The 22,323-nt window shown below is 45.4% G+C and overlaps 1 protein-coding gene across 12 annotated transcripts in view; it reads left to right on the forward strand.

The window, feature by feature from the left end:
• The window catches only part of PLEKHA7 (pleckstrin homology domain containing A7), a 220,662-nt gene that overhangs the window by 79,744 nt on the left and 118,595 nt on the right, over positions 1–22,323 (forward strand). Inside the window, exon 1 of one of the 12 annotated variants that reach the window (XM_053899935.1) lies at positions 56–164. The exons of the other annotated variants lie outside the window; for them this stretch is intronic. Within the exon in view, the coding sequence (XP_053755910.1) occupies positions 82–164 (83 nt within the window). The 5' untranslated portion in view covers positions 56–81. Of the gene's footprint in view, positions 1–55; positions 165–22,323 lie in introns of those variants that run through there. 12 annotated transcript variants of the gene reach the window in all.

Consider the following 22,323-nt stretch of genomic DNA (forward strand, 5'->3'; position numbering starts at 1 on the left):
CGCGGGCGCGCTGAGGCCACAGCGCGCTCCGCCGCCCAGCGCTGCTGACCGGTGGCCGGCCTGGGCTCAAGGAGCGGGCGCATGGAGCCGCGGCGCTGCCCGGCCGGGGACGCATGCCCCGCCGCCCTGGGGGGCTGGCGGGGACCGCCGCGGGGGGCCTGCAGGTGTGTCCTCGCGCTGTAACTTTCGGGGGGCTGCGGGCCGGCAGGCAGCAGGGGCTGCATCGGGGGTTGCTTTTTGTGGCTGGGCGCTGGCGTGACGGGAGCGGGTTCGTCCCCGGCTGGCCATCCGCGTGGGAGCCGCAGCTCGCCGCGGGAGTTTCAGCGAGGGAATTCGTGGGGCGGGCGCCGGGCTAGGGGTTACTCATCGGGAAGGGCGCCGAGGGAGCAGCCTTGTTGTTTTGAGAATTGGGTCTCCAAGTACAGCCTGCGTTCATGGTAACAGGATTAGCTCTCAGCAGACAGCTCTGCTTCCCGAAATCGGCGGTGGTTGGGGGCACTGATCGGTGGGGGTGGGGGGGGGGAGAGACTGGGCAGAGGCTATCTCTTCTCCCCTTATCTGTCCCCCACCCCCTTCCTGATGGGAGCCAGCTAAGGGGGAGGTAAGGGGGCAGCTTCTTGTCGTTTGACAGGTCTGGTTTCAGACACACCTTCCCGGAGGAATGCGGAGGCTTTGTTACAGGCGTCCGTCCCAGCCCTGAGCCCAGAAGCTTGCGGGCATGGGGCCGGGGCTCCGGTGCCATTACTCATCTTTTATGGCAACACGGGCGGGCTCCCGGGTAGGCAAGTTAATTATTAATGTGTCTAGCTGGAGAGAGGGAATCTGGAGATGAGATTGGTGGGTTGCAGGTTTTTCTTTCCCTTTTTTGGCATTGGCACTCAAGGTTTAAGCCCAAGGTATTGCAGCCAGTTTCCTGAGAAGGATGCTGGTGTTCCCCTAGTGACTGGCACTCTGCAGAAGGGATCCCCTTTCCCTGTCTGTGGGATAGCACCATCACCCCCCACCCCCGCCACTCCCTGGGAGGGCAGAGAGGGACCAACTCTGGGTTTTTATCTACTTTTGAACCAGCCTGTACCTTTCCTCTGCTTTCTGAAAGCAAACACACTCCCACCCTTGTCCCAGGGCAGCTTCCTGATGAAGCTTCCAGGCCAGGTGTGTGAGACCTGGGTCTTCCGCTGACCATCTGAAGTTTTCTGGAAAGGGCTGCCCTACCACAGCCCCAGTACCTGAGAATTCTGCACCTGTTCAACAAGTGCCTCTGGGTCTGTTTCAACAATCTGTAGACTGTTGGCCAAGGCAAAAGAGTCTGCCAGGTCGTTATCTGGCCTGTCTATCCCAGTGCCCTCAGTGCCTACTGGAAGGAGGAGGTCAAGGTGGAGAAGAGCTGAGGGCAGAGTGCGGCTCTTCCCTCAGATGGTTTCAGTTTCCCTTCCCCTTGGCTGGGGAAAGGTGGATTCTAAAGCTGGTAGTCTCACAAAGTGTGCTCTTTGTGTGCTGGGCATTTCAGGTGTGCCCCTATTGAGCGGGAATGGAAGAACCCAGGTTTAAATCAAGGGCTGTGGATGGGGCTTGGCTCTGGGAGAGGTGTGTTGGAGGGGGCCAATTGGAGGCAGGCCTGAGGAGATTTTTGCCCCAGTTGGGGCCTGTGGAGAGTTGCCAAACTCAGTCTTCCAGGCAGCATTGTGCTTTAGAGACCTGAGAAACTGTTTTTCTTGTCAGCTGAGGATAGAGTACTCAGCCTTGTAAACTGAAGGGTTGAGTTAGGGTGAGTAGAAGATGAGCACATCTTGGAAGTTGACACTCGTAGGAGTACAAGAAGGGGTAGGCTTTCTGGGGACTAGGTGTGGGGAGGGGGATTGCCCTAGGAGAGTGGAAAGTGTCTAAAGGGCGGTGGGTTTATTGGGGGTATGCAGTGCAGGGAGGGAGATTCTAGCTCTGGTTGTGGGCTGTGCATGGTGTGAGACATGGTGTGCATGGTCTGAGACAGGCTGCTGCAGTACCCCATATCTCTCCCCTCAATTTTCTGTCCCCTACGTTGGTGACTTGGCTTGCTGGATTCACCTTGCCCCTGTCTCTGGTCTCCAGGGTGGGACTGTTCTGATGGCTGCCCAGGGACACATAGTCCCCATCTCATTCCAGCCTTTCAGAGAGGCCGCTGACCCTGCTACCTGGGTCACTGGGGAGTCCGTGCCACCTGTCCTTCCACCAGCCTACATACTCAGTGGCACCCTTCCCCCAATATACGTGCTTTTCGAGTGCCACCTTCTCCAGCAGTGCCCTGATCTGCTGCTGATTTGCTGGCACTCTGCAAGTTGAGGGTTTGGAGATGGCCCTGATAAGGAGCAAGTTTTTTCTATCATGGGAAGTCTGCCCATGGATGCCATCTAATGTCTGCTTCCCTTGCAGCCTGCTGGTCATGGCTGAATATTCATTGATAATGGCCTGGCCACTGCCTGGGGAAGCCACTCAAGGTGATACCGTAAAGAGTAGGTGGGTAATACGGTCCCTGGGGCACTGTGAGGTAAATGGGAGATCAAGGGGTTGTGGGGGAAAGTGAAGCAGTTATCAGAAAGGCTGTGGGATTGTAGGCAGGAGCCAGAATCCTCACGGGTTGTAGTTTCAGAGGATCGAGCAGGGCTGGTTTGGAGAGTCCCCTATGTGTCCTGTTCCTAATGTCTGTGCTGGACACAGCAGGTTGTGGTGAGTTCATCAGTAGCTAAGGCCTCTGTCCTGGGGCCTGACTGCACCTCCAACCTGGAAAAAGAGCCATTTTGCTTATGTATACCAGCTCCTGGGCTTGTCTTCTCCCTTCTCTCTTAAAAGAGGCATTGGGGCTGATGGTGGCTGTGACTGTTCCTCAGCCCCAGCTATAGCAGGGAGCCTTTTCCTTGGCTGGACAGCAGGGAGAAAGTACCCAGGCTAAGAGAGAGGTGTCCTGAAGATTTGTTCTGAGTCGGATATTATCAAGAGGAAAAACAGAATGAAGACCCTGGTAGCCTTTGCAGTCTTGGTTTGCAAAAGTACAAAATTCCTCCCTAGGTTTTATACTGTCTCTGAAGAGAAAAGAGGCCAGTATTCCAGGCCTGTGCTCTCGGGGTATCCAGGAGCAAGGGTTAATTGAGGCAGGTGGTGTTTGATTTCCTTGCTTGTTAAAGAGGGATAAGGATACCTCTCTTCAATACCCTCTGCCCCCCAAGGATAATTGTGAGGATTATGAGATGTTTGTAAAGGATTTAATACAGTGCTTGTTAATTGGTAGCTATTATTATTTTTTTATTAATTAAAGGTAACTGAAGGATCCTTGGAGCAGGAGCTGAGAGAGTATTATGTAGAAAATGGGAATGTCAAAAAATGCCTTTTTTTTTTTTTTTTTTTTCTGACCCCAGAAGCCATACCCGGGCTCCTAGGGTCAGAAGTGAGACCTGCCCTGGCCTTCACATCAAACCTGTTTTCCAGCCTCAGATCATTCAAAGAGGCCATGGAGACCCGTGAATCCCTGACTACAGGTACAGTTGAACTAGAAAGGTGGCATGCTGAGACTCTTGCTAATGCAGCCATCTCTGGGCCAGCCATGATTATGGAATGTTAGTCCAAAGAGCAACCAGATACCTGGCACTTTTAAGCTGTGTCACTCTAGACAAGTCCTCTTATCTCTTTGAGCTAGTGTCCCATGAGAATAGTAAAACCTGCCTCACACAGTTCTTATGACCCAATGGGATCATGTATGCAAAACTGTGATGTGGTATGCAAAGAATTGATAACTTACTGTGTACCAGACACTCTTCTAAGTGCTTTCATGTGTTATCTCATTTAATTTTCACAACAATATATGATGCAGTTAATTATTGATTAGGAAGTTGATGAAGTTGAGCTGTTAGGAATTGTAATTATTGGCTAACCAACCCCCTCTGGAAATCATGCATCTGAAGACCTGTCTCCCACAGCAGGAATAAACCAAAGTTTTTGCAAATGTTTGCACACTACCTTTTTTCCACTGACCTATTCTAACTTCCTAGGCTAATTCTCAATATGTTTCTAAAATGAGTAAAAGAGGTCCTTATTGGTCAGTTTGGTTTTTTGGTGTCCCTCTCTTGTCCTCTTTGCTCTCCATCCATAAGCTCTGTGGGGCTCATAGACACATCATCTTCTTGGCTTAAAATGAATTTTAAGTGTCATTTGTGTGGGACTATAACCCTCTTGTGCTCATTCACCTAATGGTCCCTTTTAAGAATGAGATTGATGGTGGATCAGAGTTGATATTAGGTGTGGTAATGCAAGGTATATTAAGGAGATTGTACATTAGCTTACCTCAATGCTGGACAACACTTAGATGCTAAGGGTCAGTTTAATCTCCTTATGACTGGAGTGTAATTCATATAAACAAACCAAATGTTTGTGGAGAAAGAAGGAAAGGGGTTGCTAGTTTCATTTGACTTTAGGCAAGAGAAATGTTTGGTTTAGAGCCAACCATTAGACTGCAAGTTGTCAACATCTCATCCTTCTTTCTGATGGTTCTAGTTAGCTGTTTTACCTCCTACCTGCTGCTCCAAACTGTATCTGCTAGTGAGCACTCAAGTTTGAAGTTTTATATGTGTTCAGAAAAAGAGAAAGGAAGAAAGAAACAAGGGCTGTGAAAATAAGGGCTCACGGCTGGTGGTGTTTCCAACATGGGTGGTACTCATTAACAGAGTTATGATCACAGCTTCGAATTCATCCTCATTACTTTTGTAGCACATTTATAGGATAAGAAAGAGGCTGTCGCTTTCTGGGTTATTCTCTCTTTTTATGACAAGGATAACATTTATGAGGGTATGACACAAATAAAGGAATAAAGGTCTGGTTAGGAATGAAAAGTAAAAAGCAACTGGTGGCATTCCAGGCATGCTCAGGAGATTCTAGAGCTCTCATTAGCGGAGGTAGTGTTTTTTGTGGCATGGACCTGAGTGTCCTGGCTCCCACAACAGCCTGGTCATGCTGTCAGAGTGGGTATTGTTACTGTCATTTTACTGGAAAGTGGAGTGACTTGCCTGAGGTCAGGGAGCCAGATTTGTAAGGGCAGATACTGGACCTCATGTCTCTGACTCTCTGACCCCGAGGCTAACAACCTCATTTATCCTTGTAATAAGCTTTTTACTATTATGCATACATTTTGGAATATTTAGAATATTACAAAGGAAGATTGAAGGGGGCAGGGAATCATGACCCAAGGACTGAAGACAGCATTGTTTACATTTCAGTGGCTTTCTCAACTTTTTATTTTTACTATTATTATTATTATTATTTTTTTTTTTTTTTAGGAAGAGGGAACATTTGTTTTTGTCAGGGAAGATTTGCTTGTCATCTGTACATCTCTGGGAATATTCAGTTTCCTGTCTTGGAGCAGGAGCTCTTTCTGTAAGAGTTGATTCCCTACGTATTCAAGTCGAGTTCTTTCCTTTTGTATACAACACTGCTAGGCACTGTGGGGGAGAAAAAGATGAACAAGGTATTCCTGCCTTCAGAGAGTTTATAATGAAGTGGAGAGGCACGTGTGCCCTCAGTCAGTTAGTCCGGGCCTGGTGGCGACAGCAAGTGGTGATATTCTCCAGCTATGTTCCCAGTACCCAGACACGTTACTCACAATCCCCAAACAGCCTCAGGGAGGAGGTAGTACCCACTTTACCCATTTTACAACTGTAGAAACTACAAGGTTAAATGACTTGCCTAAGGTGATAAAACTAACAACCACCCAAGCTGAGATTACAACACCAAGTGCCCTCTCACGAAGATCTGATGTAAGAAGTTCCATTAAGGAGAAGCACAAAGTCAGAGGCGTACAGCCCTTTGTCATTCTCTTTCATCCTTTTCTTCTCTCTGATTTTAAGACGGATGATTCTAATTATATTCCATGGTATTCATTACCTTTAAAAAAAATTCCCTGCCCAGATTCTTTTGCTTATTCAGACCACTTGATAATAAATCTCAGAATCTTGGAACTAGAAGGAAATGGAAAGGTGGTCTAGACCATTCTCTTTATTTTCTTATTTGGGAGAAACTGAGTCTCAGAGAAGGGAAATTACCTGGGCGCACACAATTTAGTTAAGCCATGTTTTTTCACCAGAGTTTCCCAAAGTGTGAATGCGTATGAGATAATACAGGGGTGAATGTTTTTAATTTTAATAGCTTTGTACATGAGTGTATAATTTTTCATGTGTATTCGAAGAGAAATATAGTTACAAAATCAAAATCATTATTTGACAGCTATTGTTGTCTATGTAGTCCATTTAAAGAAAAAAGTGGAGATACAGGTTGGGTAGGGCAGAAATCACAGAGGTGGGCATTGTGTGGATAACCGTGCATATACACCAATTTGTATTTTCCTAGAGGAGTTACTTGCCCTGCCAGCTTTATTATTTCAGGGGCAGGAAAAAGGAGGTCATCTGCTAGTGAAAATATACTACCTGCTAAGCATTTTACCTGTGGGTCAGTATTGGTGGTCTCAGTTGTTGTGTATATTGAGAGAGCTCAGAGAGGCTGACTAATAAGCCCAGGGTAACACAGGATAGATTGGAGAGAAAGGATTCAGATCTCAGCTTGGGTTCCTTCCATCGCCAAATCCTAGCCGCCTGTCATATTCTGTAAAGTGGTGAACCCTCGACCCAGCCCGCTCCTCTTCTCAGGGATCCTAACATCATTTTGTTTAGGTACCAGGCTCATGTGGAAATACATGTGTTTGGGTTGCTAGGTTGCTACTGTAACCTGCTAATTTAAAGCCTGATTTTGATAGAATTTCAAAGAATGTGCTGTATTTATAATATGTGATATTTATCGAATCTGACTCATGCTGGTAAGTGATAGAACCCTTATCTTGCTGCCTTTTGGCTTCTGTTCACATTGTGATGATGCCATGTGGATTGTGAGCTCTGGGAAGCCATCAACTGTGCCTGTCAGTCTACGCAAAGGGCAATTGCCAGATGCTTTTTGAGACTGATTCATCCATACTTTCAGGGTTCAGAGAATTAGCTAGTAGATTTTTACCTAGAGTGGAGGTATGGAGATGTAAGTGTGGGCTACTTCCAAGTTAGCTGAAGAAATCTGGAGTTGCAGGTTATGGAGAGAGGGCCCTTTTCAGAGATTTTGACTAGAACGGAGGGGACGTGTCAGGCTTTGGGACTTTCCCAAACCAGCCGAGAAGATTCCACTTCTCAGTGGTTTAGGACCAGATGGAGCATAGCCTCTTGCATGAGGCAGGCAGTCACTGCCCATTTGCTGTGTCCTAGATGCTGTGATAGTGGGGTAGGCCGAGTGATTCCTCTCCCCACTCCCAAAGATGTCCATGTTCTAATCCCCAGAACCTGGGAATATGTTACCTTAAATGGTAAAAGGGACTTTATAGGTATAATTAAGTGAAGGATCCTGTAATGAGAGATGATTCTGGTTTATCTAGATGGACCCAATGTAATCAGAAGGGTTCTTACAAGAGGGTCGGAATGAAAGAAGGAAACATGATGAAGGTAACAGGTTGGAGTGATGCAGGGCCATGAGCTGAGGGATGTGGGTGGCCTCTGGGAACTGCAAAAGGTGAGGAATGGATTCTCCCATGGAGGAGGAGTGCAGCTCTCCTGATCGACTTTGACTTTAGCCCAGTGAGACTGATTTTGGACTTCTGACCTCCAGAACTGTGAGACCATACATTTGTGTTGTTTTAAGCCATTAATTTGTGGTAATTCATTACAGTTGCAATAGGAAACCAATACAGATAGGTGCTGAAGATTGAACAGCGAATATAGCCGCAGTCCCTGCCTTCATTGTAGTGGGGGAGACAGGCAAGTACACAGCCAATGTGGATAATAGTGGTGAGCATCTGGTAGGGCTGTAAGTCCAGGAATCTATAGGACCTAAACCAGTCTGGGCAGATAAGGGAAGACCTCCTGGATGGGCTGATCAGAGGTGCCACTGAAGGAGGGTTGGAATTAGGGCCTGAAGTGGGACAGAGGCCTTATGGGGAGAGAAAAGCGTGTTCAGCATCATCTCAGTAAGACATCAGAAAGCTAGGTGCAAGCTACTGGCCAGGCCTTGCAAGCCGAAAGCCGGTTGCATCTAAGTTGGTGTGGGCCCTCATGACCCTGTTTTCAGACAAAGCCTTTTGGACCTTGCATATTAGGGAGATAAGATGGAAGAGTGTTAGTGCTATGCCTTCAGGATTATGTGAACATCTACCTGCTAGTTCTTTTACATGTATTATCCCATTTAATCCTCATAACAACTATGCTAAGTAGGGACTGTTATTTTCTTTATGTTGCAATGGAGCAAAATGAGACTTAGGTTTTAAGTAATGGGCCCAAGGTCACACAGTTTGTAGGTAGCAGGGTGGAGATTTGAATCTGGGCCTTCAGGCTTCAGAGCCCAAGTTCTTCGTATTCTCTTCTGTGGTAGAAAGATCACTGGGCCAGAAATCAGACAACCTGAGTTCTAGTGTTAGCTCTGCCGCGTATTAGACTTAGAACAGGTCAGCCTGCTTTCCAACCTCAATTTTCCCATCTGCAAAAGGGGACAAGAGCCTGACTTCTTCAGAGATGTTTTGAGCATAAGGGAGATTCTCCTTTATGAATACAGGAATATTCATAAATATTCTCATCAGAGTTTCAGACACCCCTAGAGAAGGCCTTGTTAGTGAGCCTCATCTTGCAGTGCTGGGTCATTCTTAAGGGTCATTTGGCCACAGTAGGTCATTAAAGTGTCCACATGGGGGGCGCCTGGGTGGCTTAGTTGGTTGAGCGTCCGACTTCGGCTCAGGTCACGATCTCACTGTCTGGGAGTTTGAGCCCCGCACCGGGCTCTGTGCTGACAGCTCAGAGCCTGGAGCCTGTTGCAGATTCTGTGTCTCCCTCTTTCTCTGCCCCTCTCCCACTCATGCTGTCTCTCTCTCTCTGTCTCTCTCTCTGTCAAGAAGAAATAAACATTAAAAAAAAAATTTTTTTTAAGTGTCCACATGGGGCTAGAGTGTTTGCATCCATAGGTAGTGGTAGGAACAGAAAGTGGCCAAGTAGCCGTGAGTGACCTGTCTCAGCTACCAAGGGTGGGGGTGTAAGTCTGCAAGGAAGAAGTGTGTTTTGCATCTTGTTCCCTGCACAGATGCTGATGTTAGAAGTGATTAGGGAAGAAACCTTTCTTGACTTGGAGTTGGGTGAGTAGCATTTAGTCCCAGCCCTGCCACTTACTGTCTATGTGATTTGAGGCAAGTTAATGGAAGTTCTGGAGCCTCAGTCTCTTGTATAAAACAGGGCTAATGATTCCTACTTGGCAAAGTATGTGAAGGCATCCTGTCCAGTTCCTGGCGTATAGTGGACGTTGAGTAAATAGCGGCCATCTCTAAATCTGGCAGTTCAAGACTTCTCAGGGTTAATCCAGTAAATCCCTGTTCTTTGCAGGATTCCACCTTTCTCCCTTGCCTTTCAGACTCACTTAGGTGTGTTGTAATTGGATGTGAAGGGAGGGTCTGGCCTCAGAATGAGAGCCCCATGAATCTTTGAGAGGGAAGACCCCCCCATACTTCCCAGTGGGAAATGGTGACAAGTGGTTTTCAGGTGGCTGCAGTGGGGATGCTGAGCCATTTTGGAAGCGAGAATGTGTTTGTCTTGCCAAGTACAAGATTGAGTGTCACCGTTTTGCTTTCTGGGAATAATGTCCACGTAGATGAAGTAGATTTATGGCGCTGAGGTACGTCAGAGAACAGTTTTCTTTTCTTTTTTAATGCATACAGTTTCTGATTATTAAGGTAATGTGCTAATTTTATAATATCTGGAGAATACCAATAGAGGAAATTAAAAACATTTACTTCCACACTCAGAGATGATTACTGCTAACATTTTGGTGTATTTCCCTCCATTCTTTTTCAAAGTGCCCATACACTGTTTTTCTAAAATATGCAATTTAGTATGCTTTATTCCCTTCACATTATATCATGTCATGTGTGTTTCCCAGATTATTACCTATCCCTTAAAAACATTTTTTGCGAGATAATAGTCTGTAGAGTACATGTGCCATAATTTACTTAATTCTCCATTCAGTAGGTGGGCATTTAGGTTGTGTCCACTAAAATACGTAAATACGTATTTCCCCTAAAATACACAAAAATATTTGACTAAGGATTTTAACCATTTTCTTAGATTCCTGGAACTGGAATTCCTAGATCAAGTAATAAGTACATTTAAAATTGCATATTTGTGGGGATTATCAGACTGTTTTATTTATCTTACACTAAAAAGCAGAAAAGTGATGGCATGTTAGAGGGCTGTGGGTCACTCCAGCGAGGTCCCTGCTTCTGATCACTGTGCACAGAAGGCTCCCTCTTCACACAGCTCACTTGCTTCCTGGCAGACAGTACAATCAGCCTCTTGTGGCTCCCCAGTGAAATTTAAGTAATGGGTCAGTCTTTCCAGCGCTTCCCTCTCTGTCAGGAAGTTCATCTGTGAATCTAACCTAAATCTCAACTGCTGCGTTTTAAATCCTCACCCTCTGCTGGTTCCCCTCAGTGTAGTGGAGCAGAGCGGAACTGTGCAGTCTGCAGGCAGCTCACTCTCTGCCCCCCCCCCCCACCCCCGCCCTTGCTGCCTGATCATCACGGCTTCGGCCACTAGCCTTATGTTACCCTGGAGGAAACTTGAGGGTCTCTGGCTACTGCTGTCTCGACTGGGAGGGCGGTCCCTGCATCGAGTTGCTGATGATAACGCCAGGTAGGGTTTCCGAACCTGAGAGTGCCCATGCTGTGAAGGCCAGCCTCCAGGCCTCTCCCGTGCCCTCTGCAGAACCTGTGGGGGCAATTAGCATTCAGAGTGGTGCTCCCTTATTGACACTGCGGGTCTATCAGATTCATTCTCTGGGGAAAAAAAAATGAAATGTGGCTAGAGCAGGGATTAATTATGTTTCGGTCCCAAGCGCATTGGCCTAGTGGTAAATGTGCAGTGAAGAAAGACTGCCAGGCAGAGAGGGGCATTCGAGTGTATTCTGGTGATAGGAAAGCTGGCTGTCAGTGTGGAGGGCTAGGGTCTTACTCTGGGCTTCCCACCCTTGGCATCAAGTAGCTGCTGTGCCCTCTGCCTAAATAGCCTTGGCCACCTTTCTTAGCCAGCACCCTTTGTTGGGAGCTGACAGCTTTATTATGGGGCAGGAGGATGTTAATTTGGAAGGGAAATGAATATAGCTGCAACTTTGCAGGCACTAAGAGGCCCCTTGTGTCCCTCGCTTAGACATTTTAGAGCTGGCTGGCAATAGGCCAGCAGGGTGGACCGAATCATATAGGAAACAGACTGGGAATTGAGTCCTGCAGCACCTGTGGGGGTATCTGAGCATGGCTGGAAGCCCAGAGGAGGCGGGAGCCCGGAGCCCAAAGCGCCCCTGGGGCCGGGCCCCGGCTGTCTGACCTCCTCCAGCTCCTTGCCCTCCCCTGTAGGTAACACCAGGAGATCCTGCCTTAACATGAGCTGCTTCATGCTTCTAGTTTTACTTCCTCGGAAGGTCTACACTCTTTAAGACGAGATGCCTTGTTTCATACTTTGCTGTTTCTTCTTTCAGGGTCTGGTACAGTTCTAGCACTTGACTGAAATAAACATTTAGGGGTCAAAACCCAGTGGTTTTATGCACTTGGTAAAGAAGCTACTTTTCTGCTGTTTAGCTCCTATTTAAAATTTCCATGTCAGGGGTGCCTGGGTGGCTCAGTCAGTTGAGCGTCCAACTCGGTTTCGGCTCAGGTCGTGGTCCCAAGGTCATGGGATCAAGCCTAGTGTGGGTCTCTGTGCTGAATGTGGAGCCTGCTGGGGATTCTCTGTCCCCCTCTCCCCTCCCCCCCTCCTCCCCTCCCCCCCTCCTCCCCTCCCCTCTGTCCTTCCCTGCTTGTGCTGTCTCTCTCTCTAAAAATAAAATAAAATAAAATAAAATTTCCATGACAGGTTGCTTTTCTTCCTTTGGAAGAAGGGAAGCTTTTTCTTCTGCCTCCTTTTATTGTTTTTCTTTTAATTTTTTAAATGTTTATTGTCGAGAGAGAGAGAGAACGTAAGCAGGGAGGGGCAGAGAGAGAGGGAGACACAGAATCTGAAGCAAGCTTCAGGCTCTGAGCTGTCAGCACAGAGCCTGATGTGGGGCTCAAACTCAGGAGCTGTGAGATCATGACCTGAGCCGAAGTCAGACCCACAACTGACTGAGCCACCCAGGCGCCCCTGCTTCCTTTTATTGTTATCCAAAACCTACTTTGGGGCTGAATGTCACTGGTACTTTTAGTTGGCAAGTTGGAGCCCAGTGTCCCCACTATGAGACCTTCGCTTGGTGGATGCCATCCTTGGCCATAGAATCCCTTTGGAGCTTTTAAAAAATATTGATGCCTGGGGTCCAGTGCCAGATATTCTGATTTATTTGGTCTAGGTTGGGACATTGGCGTCATGGGTTTTAAAACATTCTACAGGTGATTCTATGTTAATTATTAATGTTCAGGGACATTCCCTGAATAAGGAGTGAGATGTGTCTACCCAGTCCTATCAGCAATTTCCCTTTATGAGAAGATCTGTGGCAGAAGCCTGTGATATCTACAGTCGTAGTTTGCTCCACATCCGTTATGGAGGCAGAAAGGCTGAAGTGAGAGGATTGTGCTACTCCTTTCCTGTGTGGTATTGGCTTGCTGAGAAGTCCCTATGGATGGACCTCACGCCCCTGTCTATGACCAGGGTGTACTCTGGCTGTGTCACTCTGCCTGGTAATTAGGCTGGGGACCTGGACAGGATAAGGATGCCTTAGTGAAGATTCAAGATAGAAATGAACAAACAGGGTATGAATCTGTTTATATTTTGTTCATTAGCCAGGGCCTGGGTTTACTTTTCTCAAACTTGTGAAGGAGGTGTCAGGAAGGAGGGCTGGGGAACCGGGCTCTGAGTGACTAGCAGAGGATGGCTTTCAGCTTGGGTCTAGAGGGCAAACAGGGCAAAGTAGCAGGTGCTTATAGTGAAAGTTCAACCCTTGTAGGCTGGGATCCCTGAGGCCTCACTTCTGCCAGGTTCTTCTTGAGTGTTGTAGAGATGTCTTCACAGAGGAGTTAATAAGGGACTGAATTATTGCTGTGAGTGAATGAGTCCCTTCTCTAAATGTATTTGGGTTTGCCCTTGTGTTCCTTTATGTGATTTGAGAATGGTTATGTTCCTTGTTGGCTAATGCATTTGTCTTGGTGTTCTAAGTCCTACCATCCCCTCCCCAGCCTCTCTGGAGTGTGTGTGGCTGGGGCTTTGTTCCATGAGCAGCTTCTCAGGTTGAGGGGCTGTTCTTGTAGTTTCAGCTGCTCCTTAGCTTGTCTCAAGGTGGGGCTGCTTCCCAAGCCCTGGGCCTTAGAGAAGCTGGAGCTCCCTTGAGAGAGCTGCCATAGTTTTCCCACAGGTAAGTAGGCCCCTGGATTAACTCCTGGGGTGCTGGTGGCACCATTCCTCAAACTTACAAATCCTGCTTAGACAAAACCACACGCATTTTATTTATTTCATTTTTTAAAATTGTTCTTATGCTATTCAAACTACTTTTTTTTAACTGTTTATAAGAGATTCCCCTGGGGGTGCTTATTAAAAATGAAGAGTCTCTGGGAATGAAATCTAGGAATTTTGCATTTTAGCCAGAATCCCAGGCCATTATCAGGTACAGAAATGCTTGAGAATCAACTTTGTTAAAAAAATGTTCCACCCCTTACCTCCTCCTGCCTTGTTTTACAGGGGAAATATGACACAGATGGGTCAAGTGAGTTGCCTGGGATCACACAGTGCATTAGGGCTAGAACCCAGCCTGGAAGGAACCCAAAGTCAAGTCCAGAATATTAATACTTCCTGATAGGTGTAAAATGCAGCTCATCTTTCTGTTCCTTTTGTTTGCTAAGATGCAGTGTGTCATCCGTCATCTGTTTTGAAGCACATTATTCCTTATTGTGGGGGCTGTCCTGTGCATTGTAGGATGTTTAGCAACATCTCTTGCTTCTACGCCCTGGATGCCGGCAACATCCCCCAGTTGTGATGATCAAAAACGTCTCTAGGCATTGCCACATGTCCCCTGGGGGCAAAATCACCCCAGTTGAGAACCACTGCTTTAGCGGCAGAAGCCGTGTGTCAGGGATGTTCCCTAATGGCATCCTATGACATTTATGTTTGGGGACTTCACTTTTAAAATTTGCATTGTTGGCTTCTCCCCGACTTGGCTCCCGGTGCCGGTTACACACACAAATGAAATCACGCTGAATGTGAGCTCTCCTCCTCTCCATTTTGGCTTGCAGAAGGCAGGCATAAAAAACCTGGAAAGACCACTGAATTTGGACTCCAGGCCATGGTTTTCCTGCCAGCCCTGCACTTCCTAGCTGTGGGATCTTGGGCAAGTCACTTAACCTCCTCAAACCCCTTTCCTCATCTGATTACGATAGAAAGAAATGTTTGTTGTGAATGAGAGTTAAGTGACACCTGAATGTGTTTGTGTTTATAAAACATTACTCATGTATTAAGTGGTGATGATAAGATTCAGGTCTAATTACCAACACTTGAAGGTTTTCTCAAATTCAAAAGTGCAGAACTCAGCACAGCAATTCTAGACTTGTACTTGGCCGGGTATATTGTCCCTGTCATCTTTCTGCCTGTCATGCTAATCTAACCCACTCTCACTTTAAACTTCACCTCCTCCTCCTTTTTGGCCATCGCAATACCTCTTTTGGGTCATTGTCCCTGCAAGATTGGTTGTTAGTTTATCATCTGTGATTGGTAAGAGCTAGTTTCTTTTTATGGTGAGATTTCTGAAGGGCTGTCAGATATTTTCTGAAAATCAAAATCAGTGCCACCTTCTTTGCCCTCATTGCCAGCACCCAGAGAGATGCATAGTAATGGGTGCATGAGGCTTGAATGCAGGCCGTGAAGCCAGCACCGGTCTGCAAAGATGCATGCAGAGGAACTTGGAGATTAAAGGTCTCTGGGGCACAACCAAAGCTCGGCTAGTCCAGCACTTGTTTTGCAGACAAGGAAACTGGGCCCAGAGGGAGAACATGTCAGAGGCGTCACGGTGGCAGAGTTTGATTGCTGCCCAGGCTTTCCAGGTGCCAAGACCATTGGTGTGGTATGCACGCATGTCCCAGCTGCTGCCTCGGCTGGCGCGGAGGGGAGCAGGCTCCACTCTGTATCCAGGGTGCTGTGGCTGCCTTCTGTTTGACTTTAGATGCTGCCTTGTAGGTCTTATGAAATTGTCTCTCTCTGCTCAGTAATTTATGGGTGGAAATTCATCAGAATTCACACGGTGCATGACATGATTTTTACTGATTCTTTATAGCAGGACATCTTGAGGGGGAAAGGCACTGAATATGAAGGGACTCCAGTGACTGTGTGAACATATTGAAGATGAAAAAGACTGAGAAACTGAAGGTCCTTTTTTTCTTCAGTAATCTTGAACACTGTCTCTTGTTCTCCCACTGTGATATGCTCTTCTATCACTCTAATATTAATTGTTAGTATAATTTATACTTGCTGTTGCCTGTTGAATGGTTACTGTGCACCAGTGCATGTGAAGTGTTTACCATCATGAACATTTCAGTTGATCTATCCAAAAATTCTACAAAGAGGGCACTATAACCATCTTTGTTTTGTAAATGAGGAAACCAGTTAAGTAACTTATTCAAGGTCACAGAGTAGGAAGGGGAGGTGGGATTTAAACCTTTCCAATTTGTGAAGCCTGACTAGGCTTGTTCCTGGTCTGTAGTTCTGGACTCTCATGGGGGCGGTTATTGGAAACCCCAGCAGCCAATCTTCTGCAGCTGGTCAATGCCTCCAAGGACCTGCTGTTTGTTAGACGGCCTATTTGAATGCCTAGGGATGTCCGTACTGGGTGGCACCCAGCTTGCTAGGCCAACACCTTCCCCAGACATGTCCTCTCAGGCTGTGCCAAAAGCCTAAATGAGAAGGACTGTCCCTGACTTCAGAACCTAGATGCCTGCTGTCAAGGGTGGCACAGCGTTTAGAGACTAAGCCCTGGGTTTTCGCTAAATGGATCCACTAACCTTCCAGAGAGTCTCATCTTCCTCAACTAGAGAGTGGGGACGATTCCAATCTCATGGGTTTTGTTTGTTTGTTTGTTTTGAGAGTGTCAAATGAAACACTTCATTTTGAAAGTGCTTATAAACTCTGGGTTTAGGTGGAATTGTGAGACTAATGATAGTAGGTTGCAGAGGAGGGGTTGCAGTGGAAGCCTGGGGAAGAATGTTCAGGGGAAGGAAATACAGGGACAGTTGGGGGAAAAGAAGCAAACTAATCTCTGTTGCCAATCATTTCAAAGGCCTCCTTGCCCAGCCTTAACCTTCATGCCGTACCGTGACATCATCTATGGATGTGTTTCTGCTTCCCTGCCCTGTCTGGAGGAAGTGCTCTCAGGTGTGGACTGGGGCTTGGGGTTCCTGCAGGCTCCTCCCGGCAGATATTCAGCTGAGGGCTCCAACCTGCCATTCCCTGGGGCTCTGTAGCAAAGAAAGCTGCCTGGGGGGACTCAGTTGTTTAGAGGGAAGTTGCTAATAGATACTTTGGATTATGGTGACTGTGATGAAAGCATAGAATTTTTAACGTTATTTTTTTCATCATCAAGGTAGTGTAACTACATTACTTCCAAAATTGGATCATAGAGAAGAGGGGAAAAAAACATTCATTTCATTTCACCTTAATTTTTCTGGATTTTGGGGGGGGCAGGTAGAAGAAGAAGAATTTTCATTTATTTTATTTTATTTTACTTAAAATTTTTTTTATTTTTTATTTTAGAGAGACAACACAAGCAGGGGAGGGGGGCAGAGGGAGGGAGAGAGAGGATCTTAAGCAGGCTCCATGCTTAGTGTAGAGCCCGACACAGGGCTCAATCCCATCCCATGACCCTGGGACCGTGACCTCAGCCAAAATCAAGAGTCAGACACTCAATTGACTGAGCCACTGAGGTGCCCCTATTTTATTTTTTTAAAGTTTATTTATTTTGAGAGAGAGAGGGTGAGCAGGGGAGGGGCAGAGAGAGAGGAAGAGAGAGAATCCTAAGCAAGTTTCATGCTGTCAGCACAGAGCCCAAAGCAAGGCTCAATTCCACGAATTCTGAGATCGTGACCTGAGCTGAAATCAAGAGCTGGACACTCAACTGACTGAGCCACCCAGGTGCCCCAATTTTCGTTTATTTTAAGTAGCTATACATGACATGGCACAAATCTGATGGTACAAAGCAGTGAAAAATAAGTCCTTACAGAACATGCTTTTAGTCATTTTGTGCATACGATTTTGACTTTTCAGTTAAAATATTCATGTATTATTTCTCCCCGTGTTACAGATTTTTAAAAATTTTGCAAGCAATACATGCAAACTATATTTATAAATTTTTAGTCTTACATAAACAGACAGCAAAATGCCAAATTGGTAACAGTGGTGAAATGTTACAGGTGACTTATTTTTATTTTTTATGCTTTTATTTATTTTCTAAATTTTCCACAGTGAGCAGGGATATTCAAAGAAGCATGCAGAGAAGATATTGTTCATAATCTTTAACATTTTGGCCTATTTTTATCCATTGTTATTCTTTGCATTTCATAAACATAGTTGGCGATTATATTTTATAACAGTGTGTGTGGGTCCTGCTTGGTTTTTAAAAATTTTTTTTTTTTTAACATTTATTTATTTATTTTTGAGACAGAGAGAGACAGAGCATGAACGGGGGAGGGGCAGAGAGAGAGGGAGACACAGAATCAGAAGCTGGCTCCAGGCTCTGAGCCATCAGCCCAGAGCCCGACGCGGGGCTCGAACTCACGGACCGTGAGATTGTGACCTGAGCTGAAGTCGGATGCTCAACCAACTGAGCCACCCAGGCGCCCCCTGCTTGGTTTTTATTTAACATAAGCACTTATTAAGCTTAGATTTTTCACAAACTTTGTTTTTAATGGCTGGGCAGTATTCTACCAAGTAGAAAACACCGTATTTTGTTTAACTATTTATTCCCTTATGGTTGGACAGTTTGGTTATTTTACTATTAAAAATAATACCATAATGAACTTAGGAAATGAAACATTTAGAAGTGTTGACCCTGAAACAGTCAGTCTGGTGTTTAGAGGAACTGTATTCTCAAAGGATGCATATACAGCAGGCACTCAGCAGTTGTTCATGCTTAGTGAATCAGGAGACATATGTGAAGGGGTGTTCGGCTGATGACTTCAGTAAATGATAACATGAAGAAATAAAGAATGTTTTACAGCAATGCAGCGCTGTCAAGAGGGGCCCCACAAAATGGACCAGAAGATCCAAACCTGTCATGCTCTGATACTCCCAGGTCTTTGAGAGTATCTTGCAGTTTGGGCCATGAAGGATACTGGGGAAAGATAGTGATTTGCAAAGCTGTACAGCAGGAATGTAGGGCTTGCTCTGTCTTCGCGCCATGTTGGAGAATCCAGTGGCGGTAGTCCTTCTCCAGTCTAAAGGAAAGGAACATGGCAAGGACAGAAGCCTAAGAGGCGGTTTGTTGTCTGTGCACTGCCCCAAATGGCTGCTGAAACCAAATCAATTTGTGGAAGGCTCTGAGGATTTTCTTGGCTTGACTCTCTCTTCCAGAACTGAATAGGAAAATAGATTTTCTCTGAAAAGTGTCTCTCTGTGTTTGTGCCTGGAGCGCTCTGTAATTTGGACCTTGTCAGAACAGCCTGTCTTTATTTTGAATTTGGAACCACTGACTCCCCTTTTCTTTACACTGTGAGCTATTTATATGCCAAAAAGCATAAGTGGAGGCCTTTTCACCTTCTCACTTACGACTTCAAGAAATAAATAAAGGAAAGCAGCATTCTCTAAAATCTGTAATCCTTGAGTATTGGCAATAAAGAGCTGAAAAATATTGTAATGTAGACATCTGTGCAGCAGTGATGGGCTCTGGATTGGGCAGTGAGAAGTTTGGCTGCTGGGTCTTAGGTACTGTTTCTCAGCCTTTTTTAGGACTTTTGGGGAACGGGTCCTCAATCATCCAGCTGAGCATATATCCCAAACACATTCTCTGTCCATTTATTCGCGTACTCATTCTATTTGGTTCACTTCGGTTATTGATCACCTAATGTTCTTTGTCATGCAGTGTACAAGGCCATAGTGATACAGCTGGATTAAGCCTGCCTTCCTATTTCAGTCAGGGTTAAATGGCAGTAACAGGAAACTAGCTATTCTAAACAGAAATGGATTTAATACTGTGAATTAGGTGCTTATATCATTGGAAGGGTGGGAGAACAGGATCAAAGCTGGCCTTTGGCAGTGACTCCTAAAACAAGATTCTGAAAGTGGTCTGCTAGTCACTGTTTTCTTTTTCCTTTTTTCTCCCTCTTTTGAACTCCCCTAGCCTCCTGTTCCCAGGTTCTCTCTCCTAGATCTTAGACTGTCACCTTATGGGAAGAACTGCTTCAAAGAGTTAATGGAATGTAAAGTGTTAATGATCAAGTGTGTTGTTAATAATAATAGCCGTCACTTGCAGATTCTTTACTGAGCACCCAGCTGTGTGCTAAGTCCTTTACATGCTTTATCTCAATTTTCACATCCTCTATTAGGTACTTAGTAGTAATACAGATAAGGAACTTGGAGCTGGTAAAAGTTAAGTGACTTACCCAAGATAAGTCAGTTAATAAGTAACATTTGAGTTCAAGCAGTATCCCTGTCCAGAGGTTCTTGCAGTTTCAAAGAAAAGCTGAGCCAAAGAAGATACACAAACAAATGGCCATGAACATGTGAAAAGATGCCCAGCATCATTAGCCATTAAGGAAATGCAAATTAAAATCATAATGAGATACTACTTCACACGCGCGCGCGCGCACACACACACACACACACACACACACATCTGGATTTAAAAAGATAATGAAAAAGTGCTGGTAAGAATGTGGAGCGATTGGGGGGCACCTGGGTGACTCAGTCGGTTGAGTGTCTGACTTTGGCTCAGGTTGTGATCTCACGGTTCATGAGTTCGAGCCCTGCATCAGGCTCTGTGCTGACACCTCAGAGCCTGGAGCCTGCTTTGGATTCTGTGTCTCCCTCTGTCTCTGCCACCACCACGCCCCCCCCCCCCGCCCCCCACCTTCTTTGGCTGGCTGGCTGGCTGGCTCTCAAAAATAAACATTAAAATTACACTTAAAAAAAAAAGATTGTGGAGAAATTGGAATACTAATGCACTGCTGGTGAGAATATGCAGCCATGTTGGAAACCAGTCTGTAGGTCCTCAGAAGGCTAAACATAGAATTACCATATGATTCATAAATTCCACTCTTAGCACATACCTAAGAGAAATGAAAACACATGTCCACATAAGAACTCATACATGAATGTTCAAAGCAGCATTATTCATAATATCTCCTAAGTGGAAATAACCCAAATGTCCACCAGCTGATTAGTGGATAAATAAAATGTGATATATCCATATAATGGAATGTTATTTGGCCATAAAAAATGAGGTACATGCTATATGGATGAACTTTGCAAACATGATACTAAAGGGAAGAAGCCAGCCACAAAAGAAGACAGTGCATGTGAAATGTTCAGAATACAGAAATCTATAGAGATAGAAAATAGATTAGGGTTGGCAGAGGGATGACAGCTAAAAGGGTATGTATGGAGTTTCCTTTTAGGGTGAAGGAAATGTTCTAAAATTGGGGTTATGGTTGCACAACTCTGAGTATATGAAAGCCATTGCATTGTACACTTTAAGTGTGTGAATTGTTTGACATGTGAATTACACCTCAAAAAAGTTATCAAAGCAAAAAAAGAGAAGAAAGGCTAGGAAGGGCAATGCTTACCCAAATAAATAAATGGCTACTCGTGGAATTTAGGGAACAGCACAAAAATCCTATTCAGTTCTCCAAAATTTTTGGCTTATATTAGTTTATCCTGACTAGAATCTGGTTGGTGCCCTTAGAGGTGATTTATTTTTTCTCAGTTGTCTGTTTTTCTAGGTTTTTTGATTTTTCTCTAAGGGGTATGTATTACTTTTTATAAGTAGGGAACCAAAAAAAGACTGTGTCATAAAATATGTATTCCTTTGGGTTATGCAAAAAGATCATGACTTCCACATGTTGTGCCACTTGAACTAGTCTGAGGATTTTTGTCCTAGAAAAGAGATTTTGGGGTGGGGGGGGGAAGAGGTATCACAAGTATTTGTCCCTGAATTCAGCTGGTGTCACAATCTAGTCACTCCTAGAAACCACCTACCTTTCACCCTTTCATTTCTTACTTACCCTTTTCTAAAGACCACCAAGTTTTTAATGACCACAATTTTGTGCACACCTTTTGTTTTGTTTTGTTTTGCGAGGAAAAGATCATGGAGGGTGGTGGTGGTGGTGATGGGTAGTTACATCAAATTGAATGAGTAAAGGGAAGAAATGTAGTGGAGTGTCTGTGCCCTTAGGTAATTTGTTCCCTTTTATTTATCCAAGTATAATTGCTGATGCCAGTATTTCATAGTCTACTTGTAACCCAGTTAAATACCTCATGAAAGTTATAAGACCTGCACAGGAGGGGAATTCACTGATGTAAGGGCCAGCTGGACCATGGATATGCATTTTTTTTTTTTCTAAACAGGATTTATGGATGAGTGAAGTGAAATTTATTGAGATTCAACTGTATGTTTGAGGGCAGAATATGCTGTCAGGCAGTCAGAGTAAAGCTGAAGATTTACAACCTGTGAGAGGCTTAAAATGCGGAGAGTTCTTTCCCCATTACACAGTAAGTTGGCAACTTGGAGCATGACCTGGATTTCTTGGGCTCTGAGGCCTTCTCATTTATTGTGTGCACATGTGTTTGTCTGTTAAGTAAGGTCCAGGTGCCTTCCAGGTAAAAGGGGTATTGGGGAGTGAGGGTTGTGGGAGTATATCTGCTAGATGCCTCTCCTCCCCAACCTTCCCGTGAGCCTGCCAGCACTTTGCTGCACACACCTGGCACCTGGGCTCTCTGTCTCCCTGCTGATACCTGGGACTGCTAAGAACAGGCCTGGAGCAGCTCACAAGTATGGAAGAAAGAGAAATCCCAGAAAGCAAGTTTTGGGTCCTTACTCTACCACTCACAAGAGGTCTTTGCCTTTGGGCAAATCACTCTTCTTAAGGGTTTCCTAATCTTTAATAGAAATAATGCTAGCCACCTTACCTGCTCATGAGGAATATTAAAGGAAAACACATACATGGTGCTGGAGACACATTAGGTCTTTGGCAATGATCATTACCTCTTTCTCAATCTGCTTTGCTTCTTTGCCTCCCCTTTCCCAGGCTTGATTCCTATACTAGGTTGGCAGAGAAAGTTACCCAGTTTTTTCCACCTCCAGTCAAAG

Source organism: Panthera pardus, unplaced genomic scaffold (genome assembly GCF_024362965.1).
Source record: "Panthera pardus isolate Hobbes unplaced genomic scaffold, ASM2436296v1 HiC_scaffold_12, whole genome shotgun sequence".
NCBI classification, from domain to species: domain Eukaryota; kingdom Metazoa; phylum Chordata; class Mammalia; order Carnivora; family Felidae; genus Panthera; species Panthera pardus.